This window comes from Lissotriton vulgaris, chromosome 5 (genome assembly GCF_964263255.1).
Source record: "Lissotriton vulgaris chromosome 5, aLisVul1.2, whole genome shotgun sequence".
NCBI classification, from domain to species: domain Eukaryota; kingdom Metazoa; phylum Chordata; class Amphibia; order Caudata; family Salamandridae; genus Lissotriton; species Lissotriton vulgaris.
In genome coordinates this window covers 43,925,562-43,948,073 of record NC_141693.1, presented here as the reverse complement: position 1 = coordinate 43,948,073, position 22,512 = coordinate 43,925,562, and the positions used below count along the sequence as shown (strand labels likewise).

Below are 22,512 nucleotides of genomic sequence, written 5' to 3'. Positions count from 1 at the left end.
GGTCACAATCGGGAGTTGAATCAATACATGAAGCAGATTTACAATCACGTCCGGAGCGAGAAGACTCGCGCTTGTCACCCTCCTCTGCCGAGGAGTCAGAAGTATGAGAATCCCAGATATTACCGTCCCACTCATCGGGGTTCCAATCCATTCCAGCTTTTGCTACAACCATACGCACTTTGCGGGAAGACACACGTCCACGACGATGTTTATATTTGTATCGTGCAATACGGACCGCAGCTCTTTCGGCAATGGTCTGATATGTTTCAAGTTTGTCGGCAAGCAATTTATTTTGACAACGCAACAAAGTGTGCGCATTTTGCAACTCAACACACTGTCCTTCCGAATCTTTAAACTGTTTCTGTAGTTGAACAAACCTCTCATGCAATATTCTGTATGCATTAAGAACAATCCACCCTCTGCGTCCTAAAATAGGAAGCTCATCACCCTTCACTACTGGCGCTTTCTGTAGGCACGAAACCACATCGGCAGGCTCCGCCTGCTCCAAGCATGAAGACCAATTTTCACTTAAACCAGTAGAATCAGCCCACTCACGGGCCAAAGCCTCGTAAGGCGTACACTCCCAGCCGGGAATCTGAATCGGTAATTTGAAAACCGACGATGATTTTTTCGCAAACATAATGACACGCAAAAAATTATATACACAACTATAAACAAAATTTTATACGTACAAGCCGAGCGCAAACCAACAATATTAAAACAACACAATGCACACAGGCTTCGTAAACAGTTCGTGACGCCAGATGTAATGGCTGGATTTTCTGTTTAGATGGGATCAGCCCCCAGGGGCCCCTATGACCCAGCCAAAACGTACTCACCTTCCCTCCTCAGATCGTATTCACAATGAGTAGATATACAGGTAAATATACAGGTCGCACCTAAGGATGGGGAATGACAATATATGTATGTACGGATTTTCTACAATATCTTATTCACATCAGTTGGTCTCGCGGCCACCCCGACCCAGACCGTTCTACCCTAGGGCAGATCTGACACACAATCCGGTGTGTCTACACATGGGCCTGCAGAACCCAATGCTCCCTTTTCCAAACTGTTCGCAATCCTGCGAAACTACACACTAGTTCAACCTCCTAGTGTTCTCACATATTCAAGCCACAATCCAGTGGGTATACACACTGGTGATCCCCCCCAGTGCTCTCACTAACGCCGCATATCAACGACGACCACATTCCTATGAACAGTTATCAGGATAATATCTCAGTTACCTACTCGGAATAAAACTACTATAATAACTTTGAATATGGTTCCAGATTAGATAGTGTACTCCCTGCCCTTGGCATCAAAGGTCCACTCACTCCCTCTTTATTCAATCACCATTTACCTGATCGGGATTTCTCATCCGTTCACCCAAACAGCTTTTGACTAGAAGTGCAGTTTACCAGGATTGAACATAAGCACCAGGTACACAATAATTCTATATGAATTAGGGTATTTATTAACAATTGACACAAATCACAGTACTATGCCGCATAACTTTAGCAAGAAAAAGGGAAAAGATTAGAGTGCACATCCTAGTTAAGGTAGACAGATATCACCTTATTAGTGGGAAGTCTGGACTCGGCAGTCATCTAGGTTCCCTTCTCGTCTCTGTATCCTGGCTCGCCTTGCAGTCACCCTCAGCCGTCACAAGTACACGTCTGCACCGCTAGGCTCAACCTCGTCTGCTTCCCCTCAGGACACCGGAACCTTGCTGATTATGAGCTACCGTCTCTCTCTCTCTCTGCATCAGTGCGCTCCGCGCTACTTCTCGTTCAGTCTTTCTCAGAGAGTTTCGGTCTTAAATCTTTCTCCGACTTCAAAGATGGCGACTTGTCCACCATGAAAATGAATAATGGCAGAGATGCTAACGGCTAGATGCCGCCTACGGACTAACTGACAAACTGACTAACACCTTCGCTAATATCAAAGCCCGTTCCTTCATGGAAATTCACGGCCAGTAACCTGCCGCCCACCAAATTCTTGTACCTCCCCGTACCAAGGACACTTTCCCAGCCGGCCGGCCTGAAGTTGTGTCTTCGGAGTGGAGAAAAATACATTCCTTCGATAAGGGTCAGCCTGAACCGGTTCTCTCCAAGCGAACAACAGCTTGAAACTAAAACACTACACTTCACCTAGAAAGCCTTCTCGAGCTACCGGGCAGAAAGCAAAATGGAGTCTGTCTCGTTTAAGGCCTACGGAGCCCACAATATGCATAGCTCCATGGAAAATAGCCCAGCATGTTAGCAAATGAGCGAATCATGACTAATACTTATATATCTATCCCCTAACTTAAATTCATAAGCCTTACTCTAAGGAAAATAGTACGAAAATGCCCTAATATATGTAAGATAGGGTCCCTGTCTATCGGCCTAATCCCTATACTATGGGGGTGATAGGCTGGAGTCACTCTCCATCATTCTCCTTCTCCAAAGAGCTAGCAAAAAGGCAGCCATAACACCATCTCACCCCAGCACCTTATAATATGCCATGGTCACCACTTACTGCATTGTATTCTTTGGTCTCCAATCACAGTGGAGAAGTGTGGCTCAGGGGTTAGAGGCGGCAGACCCGGAAGCTGAGATCGGTCCTGGACCAGGGTTCAATTCCCCGCCTCAGCGGGTCTTGGGCTACAAATTCCACGGACTCTATAATTCTCGCTCCGGTGCCTTCTCGACTCACTGGTTCACACTCTGTGACTCTGGGCAATAGCTTGCTTAATCTCCACAATGGCCCCTCGCGGCGGGATGCCTGACTTTCACCTTGTGGATACCCTGCTGGGGCTATCACACAGGGGAATATCAGGACGGGTTCCCTAAGCAAGCGCTGGGAAACCCACTGCGGGTAGCTGTGCGCTATATAAGCTCAACTACATTTACAATCGCAGGCAGTAGCCCACCCCTCTCCCCTGCACTGATTCCAGCACTTTCTCTGAACCAGGCAAAAGTTCAGAAATAATCCATCCTCGTCAAGACGCAGTCACTGGTTCCGGGTGATCTTAAGAGCTGTTGGCGCCCCGAGGCTAGCTTCAACTCCTTGTTTTTGGGTGTCAAAATTGCTCCAAATGAGGTAGTGTTAACCTGTAAAATTGCCCACGTTAGGAGTTAATGCTAACACAAAATGTGCTGCCTTATGCTGCAGAATTACCTTTTCTTTGTGCCTAATTTAGTTAGACCTATCGCATAATTTGGTCCACCCCTAACGCATATGTTCAGTGGCCCTACTCATAGGTAATGTAAATACCAACTCTGGGGCACTCACCATTTTAAATGCTGCAGTCCTGTCACTGCACCACCTGTTATGCACTCCTGAACTGCACCTATGTGTCATTGAAGTGAGCAGTGCTTGTAGACATTAACCCTAAATGAATGTCACAAAATACCCATAATCCAACACAGCTGTTAATTAGCTAAAAAAGGAATTTTCCTCGAGGCACTACACATTTAACATGACGCCTGGCCACAGCATTGCATCTCGCTTCCTAAGTTTTCAACTATCGCTTCTAAGTTTAGAAAACATAGGACATAAATGAAATGCTAAATTAAATTGTAGATGAGAAACTAATTTCTAGGGATATTTATTTCAATCAATCAATCATATCATTTGTAAAGTGCACTACTCACTCGTGAGTCTCAAGGCGCTGGGGTGGGGAATGCTGCTACTGCTCAAAAAGCCAGGTCTTGAGGAGTTTTCTGAAGGTCAGCAGGTCTTGGGTCTGCCGTAGGTGGGGGGGGGGCAGAATGTTACAGGTCTTGGCAGCAAGGTGGGAGAATGATCTGCTGCCGGAGGTCGCTCTTCGGAAGCAGGGGACTGTGGCGAGGGCGAGGTCGGCGGAGCAGAGCTGGCGGGTGGGGGTGTAGAACCTGAGTTTTCTGTTGAGGTACATTGGTACGGTTTTGTGGAGTGCCTTGGGGGCGTGGGTGAGGAGTTTGAAGGTTATCCTCTTGTTGACCGGGAGCTAGTGCAGGTCTCTCAGGTGGGGTGTGATGTGGCCGAGCGAGGGATGTCGAGGATCAGGCGTGTAGAGGCGTTCTGGATTTGTTGGAGCCGTCTCAGGAGTTTGGCCGAGGCTCCTGCATAGAGGGCGTTTCCATAGTCCAACCTGCTGCTGATGAGGGCCTGGGTGACCATTCTTCTCGTTTCAGTGGGGATCCACTTGTAGATCCTGCGGAGCATGCGGAGGGTGTTGAAGCAGATGGAAGAGACGGCATTGACCTGTTTAGTCATGGAGAGGGTGGAGTCGAGGATGACCCCTAGGTTGTGTGCGTGGTCGGTGGGTGTTGGAGCGGTTCCCAGTGTGGTCGGCCACCAGGAGTCGTCCTAGGCCGAAGGGGTGGATCCGAGGATGAGGACCTCTGTCTTGTCCGAGTTCAGCCTCATCCAGTTAGCAACAGCCTTCATTCCTTTGTGAAGGTTGGTTTTGGCGGTGTGAGGCTCCTTGGTGAGGGAGAGGATCAGCTGGGTCTCATTGGCGTAGGAGATGATGTTGAGGTCGTGCCGACGGGCAACGTGGGAGAGCGGTGCCATGTAGATGTTGAACAGAGTTGGGCTGAAGGATGAGCCCTGGGGTACGCCATGATCTCGGTGGCTTCGGAGCAGAAGGGGGAAGGCGGACGCTCTGTGTTCTGCCGGAGAGGAAGGAGATGGTCCAGTCCAGGGCCTTCTCTGTGGAGGCGTGTTTGTAGTGTGTGGTGGCAGACGGTGTCGAAGGCGGCTGACAGGTTCAGGAGGATGAGGGCCGCTGTTTCTCCATTGTCCTGCAGGGACTTGATGTCATCAGTGGCGGCGATGAGGGCAGTCTCGGTGCTGTGGTTGTTGTGGAACCCGGACTGGGAAAGGTCCAGGATGTTGTTCTCCTCGAGGTAGCGGGTCAGTTGTTCGTTGACGGTCTTCTTGATGACCTTTGCCGGGAACGGGAGCAGGGAGATGGGCTGGAAGTTCTTGAGGTCCTTGGGGTCCGCCTTGGGTTTCTTCAGTAAGGCGTTGATCTCGGCGTGGTTCCAGCTCTACGGGAAGGTTTCTTTCTCAAAGGAGGTGTTGATGACTTTCCGGAGATGGGGTGCGATGGCTGTGCTGGGTTTATGAAGATGCGGTGTGGGCATGGGTCTGCCGGTGATCCGGAGTGGATGGTGTTCATGATCTTGATGGTGTGGTCGTCGTTGATGTTGGTCCAGGAGAGCAGGCGGTTGGTGCGGATGGTGGATGTGGGGGTGGAGGTCTCAGTGGTTTATGGGGCAGTCGTGGCATTGAAGCTGTTGTGGATTTCTGCGATCTTGCGGTGGAAGAAGCTGGCCAGCGAGTCGCACAGGTCTTGCAAGGGTGGGACGTCGTTGGTGTTGGAACTGGGGTTGGAGAGTTCCTTTATGATATTGAAGTTCTCTTTGCTGTTGAGTACATTGTTGTCTCGGCGGTCTTTGAAGGAGGCTCTTTTGGCGCATCTGATGAGGTGATGGTGTCTGCGGGTGGTGTTCTTCTGGGCTGCGTGGCTGTCCGGTGTTCATTCACGGAGCCAGACCTTTTCCAGCTTTCGGCAGGTTTGCTTGGAGGCCTGGAGGTCTTCAGTGAACCAGCTGGCTTTCTTGTTGGTGTGACTGTTGGAGGGTTTCTTGATCGGTGCGAGAGTGTTGGCGCAGTCGTTGATCTACTGTCTGAGGTTGTGGGTGGCGGTGTCGGGGTCGGTGGGGTCAGCGGGTGGGCTCTGGGCAAAGGTGGTGGTTAGCTGGTCTTTGGTGACTGTGCTCCAGCAGCAGCAATGAATCTGTTGGGTGCAGTGGTGCATGGTGGGTTTCTTGAAGGTGAAGTGGATGCAGCGATGGTTGTTCCAGTGGAGTTCAGTGGTGTGGTTGAAGGAGACGTGGGGGCTTGTGGAGAAAATGGGGGTCAAGCGTGTGACCGGCAGAGTGGGTGGGTGTTGTGACGAGTTGTCTGAGTCAGAGGTGTGCTAGGTTGTCAATCAGGGTGGTGGAGTTGGTGTTGTTGTTGTTCTCAAGGCAGAAGTTCAGGTCCCCGAGGAAGATGTAGTCCGTGGAGGCGAGGGCGTGTGTGCTGACGAAGTCGGCGATGGCGTCGCTGAACTGTGGTCAGGGTCTGGGGGGTCTGTAGATGAGGGTTCCTCTGAGGGTGGTGTTGGGGTCGGTGTGGATCTGGAAGTGCAGGTGTTCGGCGGGGCTGAGGGTGTTGTCGGTGTTGGTCTTGACTCTGAGAGTGTACCTGTGGATGATGGCGATACCTCCTCCTGCTCCGTTGGTGCGGTCCCTGTGGGTGATCTTGTAGCCTTCTGGGGACGGCTATGGCTATGTCGGGTGCTGAGGCGGGGTTCAGCCAGGTCTCCATCAGGAAGGCGACATCTGGGGAGGTTGAGTCGAGTAGGTTCCAGAGTTCAACGGTGTGTTTGCGGGCGGAGCGGGTGTTGAGAAGGATGCATCTGAGGTGGTTGGGTTCTTTCCTGGTAGGCAGCATGGTGTGTCGGATGCTTGTGAAGCGGCAGTTCCGCCAGGTGAAAGCTCCGTGGGTGCGCTTCCGGGCGGCCAGGAAGCAGGTGTGTGATCGTCCGGTGTTGAGTGCATGGAGGGTTCTGGAATCGTAGCGGTGTCGGGCGTCGTGGCGTTCGCGGAGTCCAGGCACTGGGCGTGGTCAAGGTATGGACGGGCGCAGCCGCTGCGTCGCCTCCATATGAGGAGATGTGGGAGGGAGAAGCAGCTGGGAGGCGGGAGAGGGGCGTAAAATGGGATTGCAGGGGGCGGAGCCACAGGGACGCAGCGCTGGGAAAATGGACGGGTGCCACAGGAAAACTGGGCACAGGAAGGAAAAACAAGTTTAGGCAAGAAAACAAGTACAGGCACAGAGGAATAAAATACGTCTGGGCAAGAAAGCAAGTACAGGCACAGAGGAATAAAAACAAGTATGTGCAAGAAAGAAAGTTAGGCACAGAGGAATAAAAACAAGTCTGGACAAGAAAGTAAGTTAGGAACACAGGAATAAAAACAAGTCTGGGCAAGAAAGCAAGTACAGGCACAGAGGAATAAAAACAAGTCTGGGAAAAAAAGCAAGTACAGGCACAGAGGAATAAAAACAAGTCTGGGCAAGAAAGCAAGTACAGACATAGAGGAATAAAAACAAGTCTGGGCAAGAAAGCAAGTTAGGCACAGGGGAAAAATACAAGATTAGGCAAAATCAATGCAGGCAGAGCCGTGAAGCAGCGTGGGGAGCAACCTGCCTGCGAGCCGGGTCAGAGGTCGCTCTCAATATTTGTCAATATCTTTGTGAATGGGATTGCAGGGGGCGGGCCGCAGGGACGCAGCGGTGGGAAAAATGGGCGGGTGCTGCAGGAAACCGGACACAGGAAGGAAAAACAAGTTTAGGCAAGAAAACAAGTACAGGCACAGAGGAATAAAAACAAGTCTGGGCAAGAAAGCAAGTACAGGCACAGAGGAATAAAAACTAGTCTGGGCAAGAAAGCAAGTGCAGGCACAGAGGAATAAAAACAAGTCTGTGCAAGGAAGCAAGTTAGGCACAGAGGATTAAAAACAAGTCTGGGCACTAAAGCAAGTACAGGCACAGAGGAATAAAAACAAGTCTGGGCAAGAAAGCAAGTACAGACATAGAGGAATAAAAACAAGTCTGGGCAAGAAAGCAAGTACAGGCACAGAGGAATAAATACAAGTCTGGGCAAGAAAGCAAGTACAGACACAGAGGAATAAAAACAAGTCTGGGCAAGAAAGCAAGTTAGGCACAGGGGAAAAATACAAGATTAGGCAAAATCAATGCAGGCAGAGCTGTGCAGCAGCGTAGGGAGCGACCTGCCTGCGAGAAGGGTCAGAGGTCGCTGTCTATATTTGTCAATATCTTTGCCTCTTATGCAGTTTCTATAGTTCCACTATGTCTGCTGGTTTATATGTTGTGACTCTGATCTCAAAAACAAATTCAGAAGCAGGGCTTAGACATGGCATATAATTACAATTGGGCTTAAGTTCTGGGAAAGTAAGATTTAGAACAGGAGAACCGATATGTCAACCTAAAAAAAATGAAGAACAATGCTCGTACAGCATTACTGGCCTCCTTCTGCCTCCACTCCACTCCACTCCTTTCCTGCCTTTCATAGATACAATCTTTTAGTCCTCTTTTCTCTCTCATTCTTCTTCATTACATCCAGGCTCTAACACATTATGTCCTTCCTTTTCATCAGATATTACTTGCTTACAGTTGCTTCATACCTCGCTCCTTCTCTTCCTTCTCTTCCTTCCCTTCTCTTCATTACTTACATCACCTCAACCCCACTCTTCTTCTCCTCATACTCCCTGTCCTTCTTATTTACCAATTCCTTCTTTTGTCTCCTTTCATTTTCTTCCTTCGCTAAACTTCTTCATATACAAACTACCTATCCCTCTCATTCTTACTTTCTATGTATTTTATACAGCTCTCATTCCTATCTATTCACCATACCACATATTTACAACACACAAATACACTACATACCACAGAATTCCACCTCACACAATTCAACAACTAATAATTCCATTCAAACCACATAATTCCGCTTCAAACAACATACATCCAGTCCACTCCAAACACCTAAACATAAATAAAAAAACAAAATCATTTACAACACCAAAAATTCAAACTTCCACAATTGCAATTGCTTGTTTGGCGATGGCCGCTATCGAAACCTTAGTGTGTGAGTGAGACTGCAACTCCCAAGGAGGCGTGAGATCCAAATCTCCTACATATGGCAGACATCCGGCCCTCGGTATGTGAGACCACAACCCAAAAGCATTGCGCGAGGTCCATATCTATCGAGGATGTCGGCCAAGGAGCCCTATACATGTGAGTGAGACCTCAGCTCCCACAGGTGGTGTGAGATCCACATCTCTTACATATGTCAGACAACCAGCCCTGTGTGTTTGTGTATGTGAGTAAGACCTCAACTGCCAGGAGTGGTATAATATCCACATCTACTACATACATCAGCGAGTCAACCCTGGTTTTGCTATGTGAGTGAGACTCCAACCCATATCTCTCGACGGTGCCGGTAATCGAACCCTGTGTGTGTGAGTGAGACTGCAACTCCCCGGGGGAGGGAGGCGTGGTGAGAAACATTTACTGCACATCCCAGAAATGCAACCCTGGATGGGTGAGACCCAGGTCCATATCTATTCAGAATGTCGGCCATCTAGTTCTGTGTAAGAGAAGACCTCAGCTCCCACGGGAGGTGTGAGTTCCATACCTCCTACATATGTTAGACATCCAGCCCTGGGTATGTGACACCCCCAGCCCTCAGGGGTGGTGCGAGCTCCACATTTCCTGAGGGTGCCATACACCCTGCCTCTGGTATGTGAGTGATACACCTACCCCCAGTGACGGCAATAGATACAAGTCTACCACGTATGTGAAACATCCAGCCCCAGGTATGTGAGGATTCATTCCCCAGGGATGACGCACGGCCTATAGATAACGAGGATGTCAGCTATCGAACCCAGTGTATGGATTGAGATCCACATCTCATACACGTGCCAGACATCCAGCCCTGGGTACGTGAGTGCACCCACCCCGAGAGATGTCAAGAGATCCACATCTGCTACATGTGTCAGCCACCCTGCCCTGAGTACGTGAGTGCACCCACCCCAGAGATGTCAGGAGATCCACATCTCCTACATGTGTCAGACACCTAGCCCTGGGTACGTGAGTGCACCCACTCCCAGAGATGTCATGAGATCCATATCTCCTACATATGTCAGACACCCTGCACTGGGTACGTGAGGGCCACTTCTACCGACAGAGATGGCGTGAGATCCACATCTCCTACATATGTCAGACACCCAGCCCTGGGTACGTTAGTGTCACTTCTACCGGCAGAGATGTAGTGAGATCCACAGCTCCTAAATATGTCACACATCCAATACTGGGTTTGCGAGACCACAACCTCCAGGGATGACGCAAGGTCCATAGCTCCTGGAGATGTCGGCCATCGAACCTTGTGTAATGTGAGTGAGACCCCATACCCGAGGGAGTGTGTGAGGTCCATATCTCACAGGGATGTCGCTCATCGAGCCATGTGTGTGAAAGTGAGACATACATGCCAGGGTGGTGCAGAGGGATAGATGCAAAAAGGCTAGTCCGGGAGTCATCAGAGCCGGATCATTGAATTTTTGAATGTTTTAATCAGTTTGAGATTAATAACCGGCCATTAATCTTGGCGTAACTAATCCTCTATATGATATTTTGTTTTTTCAATAATGTCTGACCATCTTGTTTCGGGAAAATCTAACAGATAACTCTGAGATTCCTTTTTTTTCTTCTGTTCCCAAGTACAGACCGCCGTACCCCACATCCCTTACCTACCCCTACATTTCCGCATACCTCTCATCCTGGTGCTATTCCTACGGGGCAACCTATTGCGAATTGTCTCTTAGCCTCGCCATCTGCCCCCAAACCGTACTTTGGAACCCACTTTTCATTGTTTCTACACCCCACACCCCAGTAAATGGATAATGCTATCACCTTAAGCAGAGAGATGGTGGTTCTTACTGAAAGCCCAGAGGTCGCGGTGTCTCACCCTGCTCCCTCGTGTCATCCTGCTCTCTAGGATCTCACCCTCCACTCCCACCTCCCCAGTGATGGGGAACCAGAATCCTCCCTGGTGACGGTCATCTTAGCCTTCTTCCCTCCTTCCACTAGCGATAGTCTCACCCTTCCTCTAGCGTGTGGGCTCCTCTCCAGCTGTTACGGGGTCGCCATCTTCCCCAGTGATTGGGGTCTCACCCTCATTGCCATTAGTTAATGTATCTTCCTCCTCCCCAATCCTATCCTCATTACCAATAGTTGTGATGGTATTCCTACACAGAGTAGGGAAGAAGCTACAGCGCCTTGAAGACGGGGTTCAACAATGCGCTTCTGGGTATCCGCGTCCTCAGACATTTCGATCCCACTTTGCTGCGGGCAATACGTCAAGCGATAGCTCGGTGGGTTGTAGCTCCTTCCGCTCACTCCTCAGGGTATCTCGAGGGAGACGGGATAAAAATCCTGGCAGGGCTGTTGCACCGGAAAGAAATAAAATATACATCTGTTGCCACCAAGCGCAATTCCTGTTGTTTCTCAGCACCGCCATCAAACAGCGCTTGGATGTCCAGGACTATAGCGCCAACTAAGAAGGCGAGGCTTTCATCATTTCCACGGTCATAAAATTGATGTAATTGTTGTGAGTGAGGATTTCAAGGCTTCAGCCCTGAGGCAAGATTGGATGTGGGGAGCAAAGGAATTCTGATATTAAAGGCACAAACTGTGGGTGTCTTCAGCTGACTTTAATACAGTTACGTATTTCATGTATTTTTTCCAAGTGCTGCGTGCTGTGTTTCGACTCCTCTCTAAGCGCTCTGGGAGGAATAGAGAAGTAATGGTGACGGACAATTGTAAACGTCTACAATCCAGTGCTTTATGTTTAGACGGTTTTGTACAGTGCTGTGCACTGCAGCTTCAGGGCGCTCGACTGGACACGAGAGTATGTGCTGAACAATAAGGATTGATATGGGGACTGACCCCCTAGGCAGGCGTGTCTATATCACTCTCTCATTGTGTGACGTGATTATGCGAAAACCAGTGCGCACGGCCAGTTTTCACCAGTCCCTCGAGCCTAAGATAGCCCAGTGGGTTCAGCCGGAGATGTAGTTATCGGCGTTCCACTTCCAGAGGCCCCAGACCCCATCTCGAGACCCCTCTCCAATCTGCATTTGATTCTTGAACCTCCGCGTGTCCCCGCACTGCTGCAGGCACCTGTAAGACACATATTTGAAAAGAAGCGCTTTGGCCAGGGACTGCCAGAGGACCCCCACCCTTCCGTTAACCAACATTATTAACCAGGACATGAGAGGGTTTTTTTTGGAGGGGGGTCATACAACAACCCCCAGCCGTATTTAAAAACATACAAATAGGTCAAAAATTGAAATAAACAATATTTACACAATTACACAAAAAACGTTCCATGACATTCTATTACAATTGATATATACAGATATCAGATGGCTAACCTTTACATACTTCTAGTACAAGGTATTTCCTATCCGAATCTAACGTAACAGACACATTATACAATATTTGTTTTCTGCGTATCCTATTTGATTCTTGAACCTCCGCGTGTCCCCGCACTGCTGCAGGCACCTGTAAGACACATATTTGAAAAGAAGCGCTTTGGCCAGGGACTGCCAGAGGACCCCCACCCTTCCGTTAACCAACATTATTAACCAGGACATGAGAGGGTTTTTTTTGGAGGGGGGTCGTACAACAACCCAAGCCGTATTTATTAAAAACATACAAATAGGTCAAAAATTGAAATAAACAATATTTACACAATTACACAAAAAACGTTCCATGACATTCTATTACAATTGATATATACAGATATCAGATGGCTAACCTTTACATACTTCTAGTACAAGGTATTTCCTATCCGAATCTAACGTAACAGACACATTATACAATATTTGTTTTCTGCATATCCTATTTGATTCTTGAACCTCCGCGTGTCCCCGCACTGCTGCAGGCACCTGTAAGACACATATTTGAAAAGAAGCGCTTTGGCCAGGGACTGCCAGAGGACCCCCACCCTTCCGTTAACCAACATTATTAACCAGGACATGAGAGGGTTTTTTTTGGAGGGGGGGTCGTACAACAACCCCCGGCCGTATTTATTAAAAACATACAAATAAATCAAAAATTGAAATAAACAATATTTACACAATTACGCAGAAAACGTTCCATGACATTCTATTACAATTGATATATACAGATGTCAGATGGCTAACCTTTACATACTTCTAGTACAAGGTATTTCCTATCCGAATCTAACGTAACAGACACATTATACAATATTTGTTTTCTGCGTATCCTATTTGGGCCTACGGCAAGGTCACTAACTGGTGTCAGATCCTTATCACTTAAACCACGCCCTGCTGTCGGAGCACACATGTGCAGAGAGCCCGTTTACTGTGGGGGTACACCCCCTCCCCGGTTACCCCGTACACCCTATTAACCACGCCCTCCTGTGGAGTGCGCATACGCAGAGGGCCCGTTTACCGTGGGGGTACACCCCCTCCCCGGTTACCCCTGTATGCTCTATAAACCACACCCTTCCGTCGAAGTGCGCATGCGCAGAGCTGAGGGCTCGATCCTCCACGGACCTATGAATCGATGTATTTTTCCATTGTGATGAGTATATGTACCCTATATTGAGGAGTTCAAAGTTCATCAGAGCCATTTCCTCACCTAGCTAGAGAGAAAACAAGCATCAATCTCTTGCCTTTATGGGGTCATGTGTTTAACCACTTGCCTGCGGGGCTCATTCCCCTGCCGTGCTGGGGGGAGGAGGGGCGCGCACAGCTTCCCGGTGCTCATGATGAGCTCAGCTCGTCATGAGCCACGGTTCTCGTGTGCTCATGACGAGCTGAGCTCGTCATGACCACGCCCGTTCCTTAGAACGCCCAGCACAGCAGGGGAATTAGCCCCGCATGTGAGCGTTCTAACGGTCATGACGAGCTCCGCTCGTCATGAGCACACGAGAACCGTGGCTCATGGGAAGGGTTAAACACATGACCCCCTAAAGGTAAGAAAGTGCTTCAAACAGACGTGAAGCAGGGAACCCAGTCCGATCGCAAGCCAAAGGGCGGCAACCAAAAACCCTCATTTTCAATAGTAGGCCACCATTTAGCATAAACGGTGACTCCGGAAAATGGAAATGAGGGGCAAGGCTTTCTGCCCTGCAACACACGCAAGACCTAAAAATAGAATTTCAAATTACCACCAACTTGAAGTTGGTGGTTATTTGCGATTCCTTAAAGTTATATTGCAATTTGTGATGGCTACTAGAATAGCATTTAGGGAATCGCAAATTGCGATCCTTTAAATGCGTGCGCAAAATAGGGAATTGCAAATTTTGCGATTCCTGATTTTGCAAGTGGGTTTTTTCTTCCCTACTTTGCACACTACGATATTCAGATCGTAAATGATGAAATTGTGCAAATTTCACCATTTGCAATTGCAATTTTGCTTGATACATCTTACCCAAAAATATTAAAGATAAACTGATGCGAGCAAACACCCAAGTGAAGAAACCAAAGCACTCTATCCAGAGCATTTGTCTCTTCCCCCCATTAAAGGGCATCATTGATGCGGAAATTATACCTCGTGCGCGAATACAATTGAAGGCGACAAATTTGAATATAGCTGAAGAATTACCACACATGAAGAGTTAACCAACTGCATCACGCCTAATGTAATCTATTGCATTTGTGGTAATTCATGGTCTGGGAGGTAATTAATTGCAGAGACGTTATTTTGATTCCAGCCTCTTCAGTCCGTAACAGAATTACTCCCCTTTAGGAGATACAAATGTCAAAAATGTAACATGAATGGGCTTGTTGAGCATCTCCGCCCACAAGTTGGATTCCGCAGAATCTCGCTGAGTTTTTGGGCCGCTCTGCAGAATTCCGGTTAGTAGAACTCCATGAGCTACCCCATGCCTATTTTTGAGTATCAATATTTCATTGTGTGTGTTATTTATGTAATCTATTGCTCTTTTCTTATTTTAATCATAATATTGTAAAAAATATGTTTCTAGGTGCAATTTTATGCATGCATCATGTAAGTTGATTTTGCGCACATACACAATTTTCTTTCACAGTCCCTGAGATGGTGCACACTGTTTAGGTCTTGTAATGGTCCAAATGCAGATTCATTTGTTCTGTTTAACCCTGCCTGTCAAATGTTCATTGTGGTGGGAAGTTTTCAATCTCATCATTTTTAACATCATACTGCAATGTTTGTGAATAGCTTGAGTTCGGGAATTACACTCAAACATTGTTGTCGTAATATTCAAGTGTGAAATAACTCTTGGAATTTTACCTATGAAATTGTGAATAATTGAGTATAAAATCTGCACAAGTAACACATTTGTTGTGCCTATTTCAGACACTCTCCAGAAGGACAAAGGTATGTGATATTGCATTGAACGAAGAGTGGGGGAGAACTATATTTTGCTCTATAGAGAGACTATTAGCTAGACTATGTCTCCTATATACAACAACAGAAGTCCTCTATCCAGTGAGTAAGGCAATGCCTACTCTACACAGCAACACAAAACAAAAAAAGGCTCTTTGACGCCAGTTTGAAAATCTTCAGAAATGCCCGCTTTGAAATTCATAACCTATTGTTGCCTGTCAGAGCAGACATATCAAAAGAAATAATGTGAAAATGACAGTAGGGTTTATAAAAATAGCTGTAAGGTTTATAAATTCTGCACATATTGTTTATTACATATCTTAGAAACCTTTTTATAATCTGCATTGAAATTGAATTTAGTTCTATTTTACAGACTTCTAACCATTATAGTGCAAGGCAACTGATATGATATACTTCAAAATACCATGCCAATGATTGAGGGATTTTAGAAAGGTATAATTAATGTAAACATGATGGGTTTGTTTGAAAAGTGTAAAATATATATGCTTTATCAACAGAAATATTTTATGAATATCACATTTCAGACATTTTGTTTTGCAAAAAGTAATTTGAATATTTAAAAATCCTCCCAGAAAGCCAATACTACCCTTTCTGGGGTTTCCTTTATCTGTCTAATTTCAATGATAGGCAATGTAGAAATCAATTGCACATCCTCAAAACAAGATTATAATATTCTTCTCTATATATTCTCCGATAGGTGATTTAATTAAAGCAGTGAAAGGTAAGTGTATAAATTGAGCAAGAATTGATGGATCTTATAAAAGAAAATTCTAGTGAACTCATATTAATTTGTTTTTGTGCACACAGACCTTCTCCCAAAAGAAAAAGGTCTTTCTCTCAATATAGCAATTATGATCTCTTTAAGTAGTATTTTGCTGTATCTTTAATAGAAAAACATCGATTCCAGTTCATTTTTCAAGCTTGGGAGCAGTTTCTGTGGCATCATAATCAGGAACCTTAGTGGCTTCTTGCCTAAAGCTCTACAATTTGGAAATCCTTCTATGCCTAGATGCCACGCCCGTTGCCTGAAGTATATTTTTAGAGAGTTATGGCCCCTGGCTATGTCCAATCATTAAAAATGTGAACTATTGGTACGTTCTTTCCCAAATATCTGTAGAGAAAACGGACCGTATTCGGGGTTTTAAAGCACACAATACTTTTTGGTCATTGTTGATGTACTTATATTTGAAGTAATACATGGATTTTTTAAGGTACATTTCAGAGCTCACTCAGTCAACTTTCCAGGCTCCACCCTGAATTATGCAGCACGCCACGGCCCTACAGACAGTGGATTTTTGCCTTAAGAAAGGCTCAGGCCTGTGTGCTTACAAAGGCAAAACATGTAGACCGCCGTTCCTATGTTAGAACTATGAATGTAAAATGTCCAAATAAACAACTGTAAGAATAGAAACTTCACCACAATTCGCAGAAACTAATTTCTTGTGAACTTCAAAGCACAATGTGGTCATTGTTAAAAGTGTTTACAATTATAGTACAGACTACCCTATATCTTTTTCTTTATAATGTACTGTTTTTTGTTTGCTGTTCATCCCATATATTGAGAAACAGGGAGTGACCCCACTATCCAAGAGACAGGGTACCACAGGTAATAATCAAAGCAAGCTCTCTTGGACAAGATTAAATAAATATTTTTCTTGAATTTCACTCAACAATATTCCTACTACCAACTATAAAGACATTTCAGTACCTCACATTGATCACAAACATGGACCCAGAAAACAATTGTAAAAACACACAGATAGAATCTATAACTATTATTGCAAAAACAATGTATTTTTTTATTAGCAATAGTTCATCATAGAATAAAATTCTCTTTCATCAGAAACAAATTCAAATCACATAAATCCAATTTATACAACAAATAAAAACCGTAACAATGTTAAAATATATGCGAGACAAATGGCATGTGAAACATTAAAAACATCATAGGGTGGTTATCTCAACAAGAATCAATTGAAAGTCTAGAGGTCCACTGTTCAGTAATTAGGTAGGACCAGGAAAGTTCCTTGGATATAACTCTCAACACACAAAGCGTTGACGCATTTCGGTGTTAACAAAACAGTTTATACAACCACCTTCATCAGGACACGGTTAATAAGTAGTCTCGTAACTATATATTGTTACATCAATCATAGTTATATCTGATCAAAAACCAACCATCAACCTATGCAGACTCTCTTTACAATGCGTGGTCTCTAAGCAACAAGAACAAGCATTTGTCAAAGTGTTCTCACAATTGTTTATAAGGGTCCATAAATGGTCAAACAATACACCACTCATACATTCATTAACTAGAGAAAAATCACATTCATTCTATCGTACTACACTATATTACATATTTTAAAATTAAGAGATGTAGTAACTTGACTCATTATTCACTGTATATTTGGTGTCATATGATTGCCTGTTGTCCATCCTGCCATGGATTTATCTTCCTAGACTACCACATGTATAGGTTTATTTCTAAAGAATATATTACCTTACACCCACCTTAGGGTGGTGTGTCCTATCGCTATGTAATTGTGAAACAGCAAGATTAAAATTTCTTTCAGCACTGGGTATTTGAAATCCTGTAAGAATGAAACTACTGATTAATTTGAAAATTAGTAATCCAAAGGCTTAGATTTCCTAATTTTTTGCAAAAGAATAGTTTAGCAAAACCTACCCCGCGTGGAGTTGGTCAATCCAAAGACCGAATGTTCCTCAAGTCTTTACTGAAGTCGGATGAATTATACATCACAGGCGGGGCGGTACTACTTCCCTGTATTGTTTGTGGGATCCTTAATGGGGATATAAACATGGGAAATATATACATATATATCCCTTCGATATTTTATAAACCACTGTTCTCCCACAAATATTTCTGGGCTATATATTGTAACATACCTACCTTTGACTAATAGGTTTTATCCCTCAACCGAGGCAATATTATTGGTAGTCGTCGGTATTTTTCTTGCATGCCGGGCTACTGTTCTATTCGGTCACCATTTAAATGTTCCTTTTGTTCCAATCTGAAATAATATTAAATAGCCACTGAGCGGAATATAATGCAAAAACATATGTATTAAGCACATGTCAACTCAAATATATAGCCTACAGGTTTGTCAATCTATTTAGGGGGTAGTAGGTATTAATTAACACTCCTCAACTCCCCAGGCATGTATAATATAGTAAACAAATTCCTTTAGTTACTACCCCTAATGTTTATATGGGTATATTTGCTGTGTCCTAATGGAGTCCTATTAGTCGCTTTTCCCTGCTATTGGTAAAAATTATAAATCTAAAAAGTTATTTTGCAAAAAATGAGGAAATCTAAGCCTGTGCATTACCAATTTTCAAATTAATCAGTAGATTTATACTTACAGGATTTCAAATTCCCAGTGCTGAAAGACATTTTAATCTCGATGTATCACAATTACATAGCGATAGGAAACACCACGCTAAGGTGGGTGTAAAGAAATAAGGGCCAGATGTAGGTGTCCAAATACCGGTCGGAAACGGCCGAAAATACCGATCTTCGGCCGTTTCCGACCGGTATTTGGACATTGGTATGTAGGGGTTTGAAAAACCTACAGATTCAGTAATTTTACCGAATCGGTACAATTACAGAATCTGTAAATTTACTGAATCGGTAATTACCGAATCTTGCCGATTCGGTATTTTTACCGAATTTTTTACCTACATAGCAATTACCGAATAGTAAATATTGATTCGGTAAAATTCGGTATTTACCATTTGGTAATTTGCTATTACCTACATCTGGGCCAAAATTCTTTAGAATTAAACCTATACATGTGGTAGTCTAGGAAGCCAAATCCTTGGCAGGATGGACGATATGCCATTGTATGATACCAAATATACCCGTGAAAAATGAGTCAAGTTACTACATCTCTTAATTTTAAAAGATGAAATATAGTGTAGTACGATAGAATGAATGTGATTTTTCTTTAGTAAATAAATGTATGAGTGTTGTATTGTTTGACCATTTATGGACCCTTATAACCAATTATGAGAAGACTCTGACAAATGCTTGTTCTTATTGCTTAGAGACCACACATTATAAAGAGAGTCTGCACAGGTTTATAGTTTGTTTTTGATCAGACATAACTATGATTGATATAACAATATATGGTAATGATTTTTACAATTTTGTGTTTTTAAATAGGTGCAATAAAACTGTGTCAGCAATAGGGGAGACTACTCATTAATCGTGTACTGATGAAGGTGGTCGTATAAACTGTTTTGTTACCACCGAAACGTGTCGATGCTGCGTGTGTTGAGAGTTATATCCAAGAAACGTTTGTGGTCCTACCTAATTACTGAACAGTGGACCTCTATGCATTCAATTGATTCTTGTTATGATAACCACTCTATGATGTTTTTAATGTTTCACATGTCATTTGTCTCTCATAGATTTTAACATTGTTACGGTTTTTATTTGTTGTATAAATTGGGTTTATGTGATTTTATGTTGCTTTTGTTCAAAGAGAATTTTATTGTATGATGAACTATTGATAAAAAAAAAATGAAAAGGCGTTTTTGCAATATTAGTTATAGATTCTATCTGTGTTATTGTACAATTGTTTTCTGGGTTCATGTTTGTGATCAATGTGAGTTACTGAAGTGTCTTTATGGTTGGCAGTAGGAATATTGTAAAGTGAAATTCGAGAAAAATATTTCTTCAATCTTGTCAAAGAGAGCTTGCTTTGATTATTGCTGTTCATCCCAAACAAAAGGGGTTCTGTCTTGGATGGGTGAAGGAAAATCAGGTCCAACAATATCAGGACAGAGGACATCTTCTGGGGTCAGGAGAGCATTGTCTACTATGTATAAAGTAGTGGTTTCCTTACTGTGAGTGAGCTGAGGCCACACTGGTAGTCATGCGTGTGTAAATGACTTCATTTACATGTAAAATGCATTCACCAATGGTGACCATGCAGGAGTACAGTAATTTCCTTATTTTTATTATCATTCAAGATAGTCTAATGTTGCACATGATTTAATGCTATGACATTGGTAGGGAATGGCTGTTTAAGGATTTGAGTTCATGCTTTTGTGAATATTTATAAATATTTGTATGGCCCATTCATACTATGGAAATGGTCAGAGATTTACTTCTTTTTCAGTGTGTGAGAGCTTCCCTTTGGAAAGTGGGAATGGTCCTGAAACTCTGGCAAAAATGGGGTTGTGTACAGGAACGGGTTTCCCCAAGAGCAAATATATTTTTCTGGTGGAGAAAAATGGCAACAGCAAATACACGTTCTTCATTATAAAAAAGACCAGTTGTTGGGTAAATACTTTTTTAATGTAACTAGTGCCTTCATTTACCTTTATTCTTTTCTTCCTCTGGTGACAGGTAACATCAAAACCCAATGTCAGTTGAGCTCTGAAAATTATCTTATCTGCTTGTGGAAGAGCTAACAGAAGAATCATAGACCTTGATTCTCAAAAATGCAAGAGGTAGCAGAATCTTGCCCTTTGACTTCAGTAACATCATAGGAAATATGACCTTTGTCCACAGTCATCCCAGAAAATGACTTCACATGAACTTTGACCGCATGCCATCACAAAAATTGACAGAAATATTAAGAACTGCATAATAATAGCCAGATTAGTAGTTGTTAAGACACAATGCCTTTTTCGAGCCTCCTACATTTTAACTAGGTTACCACCATGATATTCCAGAGACTCAGTAATCACATGCTCAGATACAGCCGCTCTATGCCTGAAACAGGTATTTACAGTTACAGCCTAAAACACCTAGACACAGCCATATTATGTATAACCTTTTATTGCTCACTGGTTCTTGCCAGTATTCCATGCAAGGCATCTAACCCACTCCATCTTGAAAACTCTTTAGTCCTGCCTTTTTATTCTCCAAATTACTTAACTGAATAAAACTTTTGTCAATTCCATCTACACTTTATCTTCTTAGTATCCTTATGTTGACATTTTCTCCACCCATAACCACCCCCACCCACCCACCACAGGAGGCTGACCAACCTCCCTGCACCTACCCACCCCTCAATGTCTAAAAGGAAGAATCATCATCTTCCAATGCTGTCGTTGGATTTGGCAGCTAACTGAGAACCAGACTCCACAGCGACTCCTGAGGCTAACCTTCTAATCATTGGTTTAAAAGAAAAAAATTGTAATGCAAAAGAAAAAAAAAACATTATAAAAAAAAGTTTCATCATAGCTATCCCTCAACATAAACCTAAGTCATACCCAGTCCCTTATCCTTATCCTTACACCCCCCCCCCCTTCTGCCATCTATGAAGTGCTTCCTTCGCTTCCATTTCAGACACAAAAAAGTATGATTGGTCCACCCGTACCGCCTTTAAGCGTGCCGGTTCCTGCAAATACACGTGTGCCCCGGTAGATTTTAGTGGGTCAATCAATTGTCTTAGCTGCCAAAGCCTGTCCATTGTTATTTTGCAAAAATCTGATCGAAAAAAATAGAAAATGACTCAACAGAAACAGGTGATCTAGGTCTAACCGTCAGGGAGACAGCTTGTTGGAGCAAAAAGTTTCCAAAATAAATGAGGAAAGGAAGTGGATAACAAGCATCCTGCCTATGCTGTACAAATGGTAGTCTGTGGGATCTTTGTATATGACAAACCCAGTCCCAATCCCCGAGATCTGGAAAGGCTTTCTGCAATATCTGTACCACAAAAGCCCTAGGGTCTGATTCCTCTTGCTCTACCGGTATACCAAACAGTTTCAGATTCTGTCTCCTCTGACGATTTTACAAATCTTGAATTCCTAGTTGCAGTGCCCCAGGCAAGTCATCGTGCTGTTGTACCGTGTTGGTTATTTTAGACATTGTCTCTTCCGTGCTGACTAATCTCTCTTATAAATCCGTTATGTCATTTGTGAGAGTCCCTACTTTCGAGGTTACTTCCTTTAAGGAATGCTGTATGATATGATTATCTGCCCTGACTTGGGCAAAAAGCTCCTGTGTTTCCTCCCTTTGATCTTTAAGGGTTTGCAAAATTAGTGAGAGTAGTGACGCTTCGCCAGCTTGAGCTTGAGTTTGTTTGCCCTGGAATTCTCCTACCTCACAGGGCATGCAAGTGATTTGATGGGAGCTTGTTTCCTCAGGCGTTTTCTCAGATGTTCCCTCGAGTGCTCCGCCCATAGACATCATCCACTAAGCCGGCACACGATAGTCGAGATATCAGGGTTTGCACCCCCTTATTTTTGAGCCCATCGTCGTATGGGGCTAATCATCTCTGCATTTTTTGACTGAGTTGACCTCTGACCCCCAGATGGGCCAGAGACAGTTAGAGCTTTTTTCCCATATCCCTCAGTGTTTTAGACTTAGAGCTTTTCTTTCAATGAGCCCTTGAGTGTGGGGTTTGCTTTTGTTTTGAAGCAATTAGATTATGTGATATCATAGTGCTTTGTCCCTGTTTGTTCCCTTGATCCATACCAGAACTCTCAGGCTTGTGTGGGGTGTTTTGT

General features: G+C 44.3%; 1 protein-coding gene across 3 annotated transcripts in view; it reads left to right on the top strand.

The window, feature by feature from the left end:
* LOC147710091 (E3 ubiquitin-protein ligase TRIM39-like) overlaps positions 1-22,512 on the top strand; it is a 370,919-nt gene that overhangs the window by 324,139 nt on the left and 24,268 nt on the right. For all 3 annotated transcript variants that reach the window (XM_086920792.1, XM_086920791.1, XM_086920793.1), the window contains 2 exons: positions 14,974-14,994; positions 15,722-15,745. In XM_086920792.1, the coding sequence (XP_086776918.1) occupies positions 14,974-14,994; positions 15,722-15,745 (45 nt within the window). The remainder of the gene's footprint in view (positions 1-14,973; positions 14,995-15,721; positions 15,746-22,512) is intronic.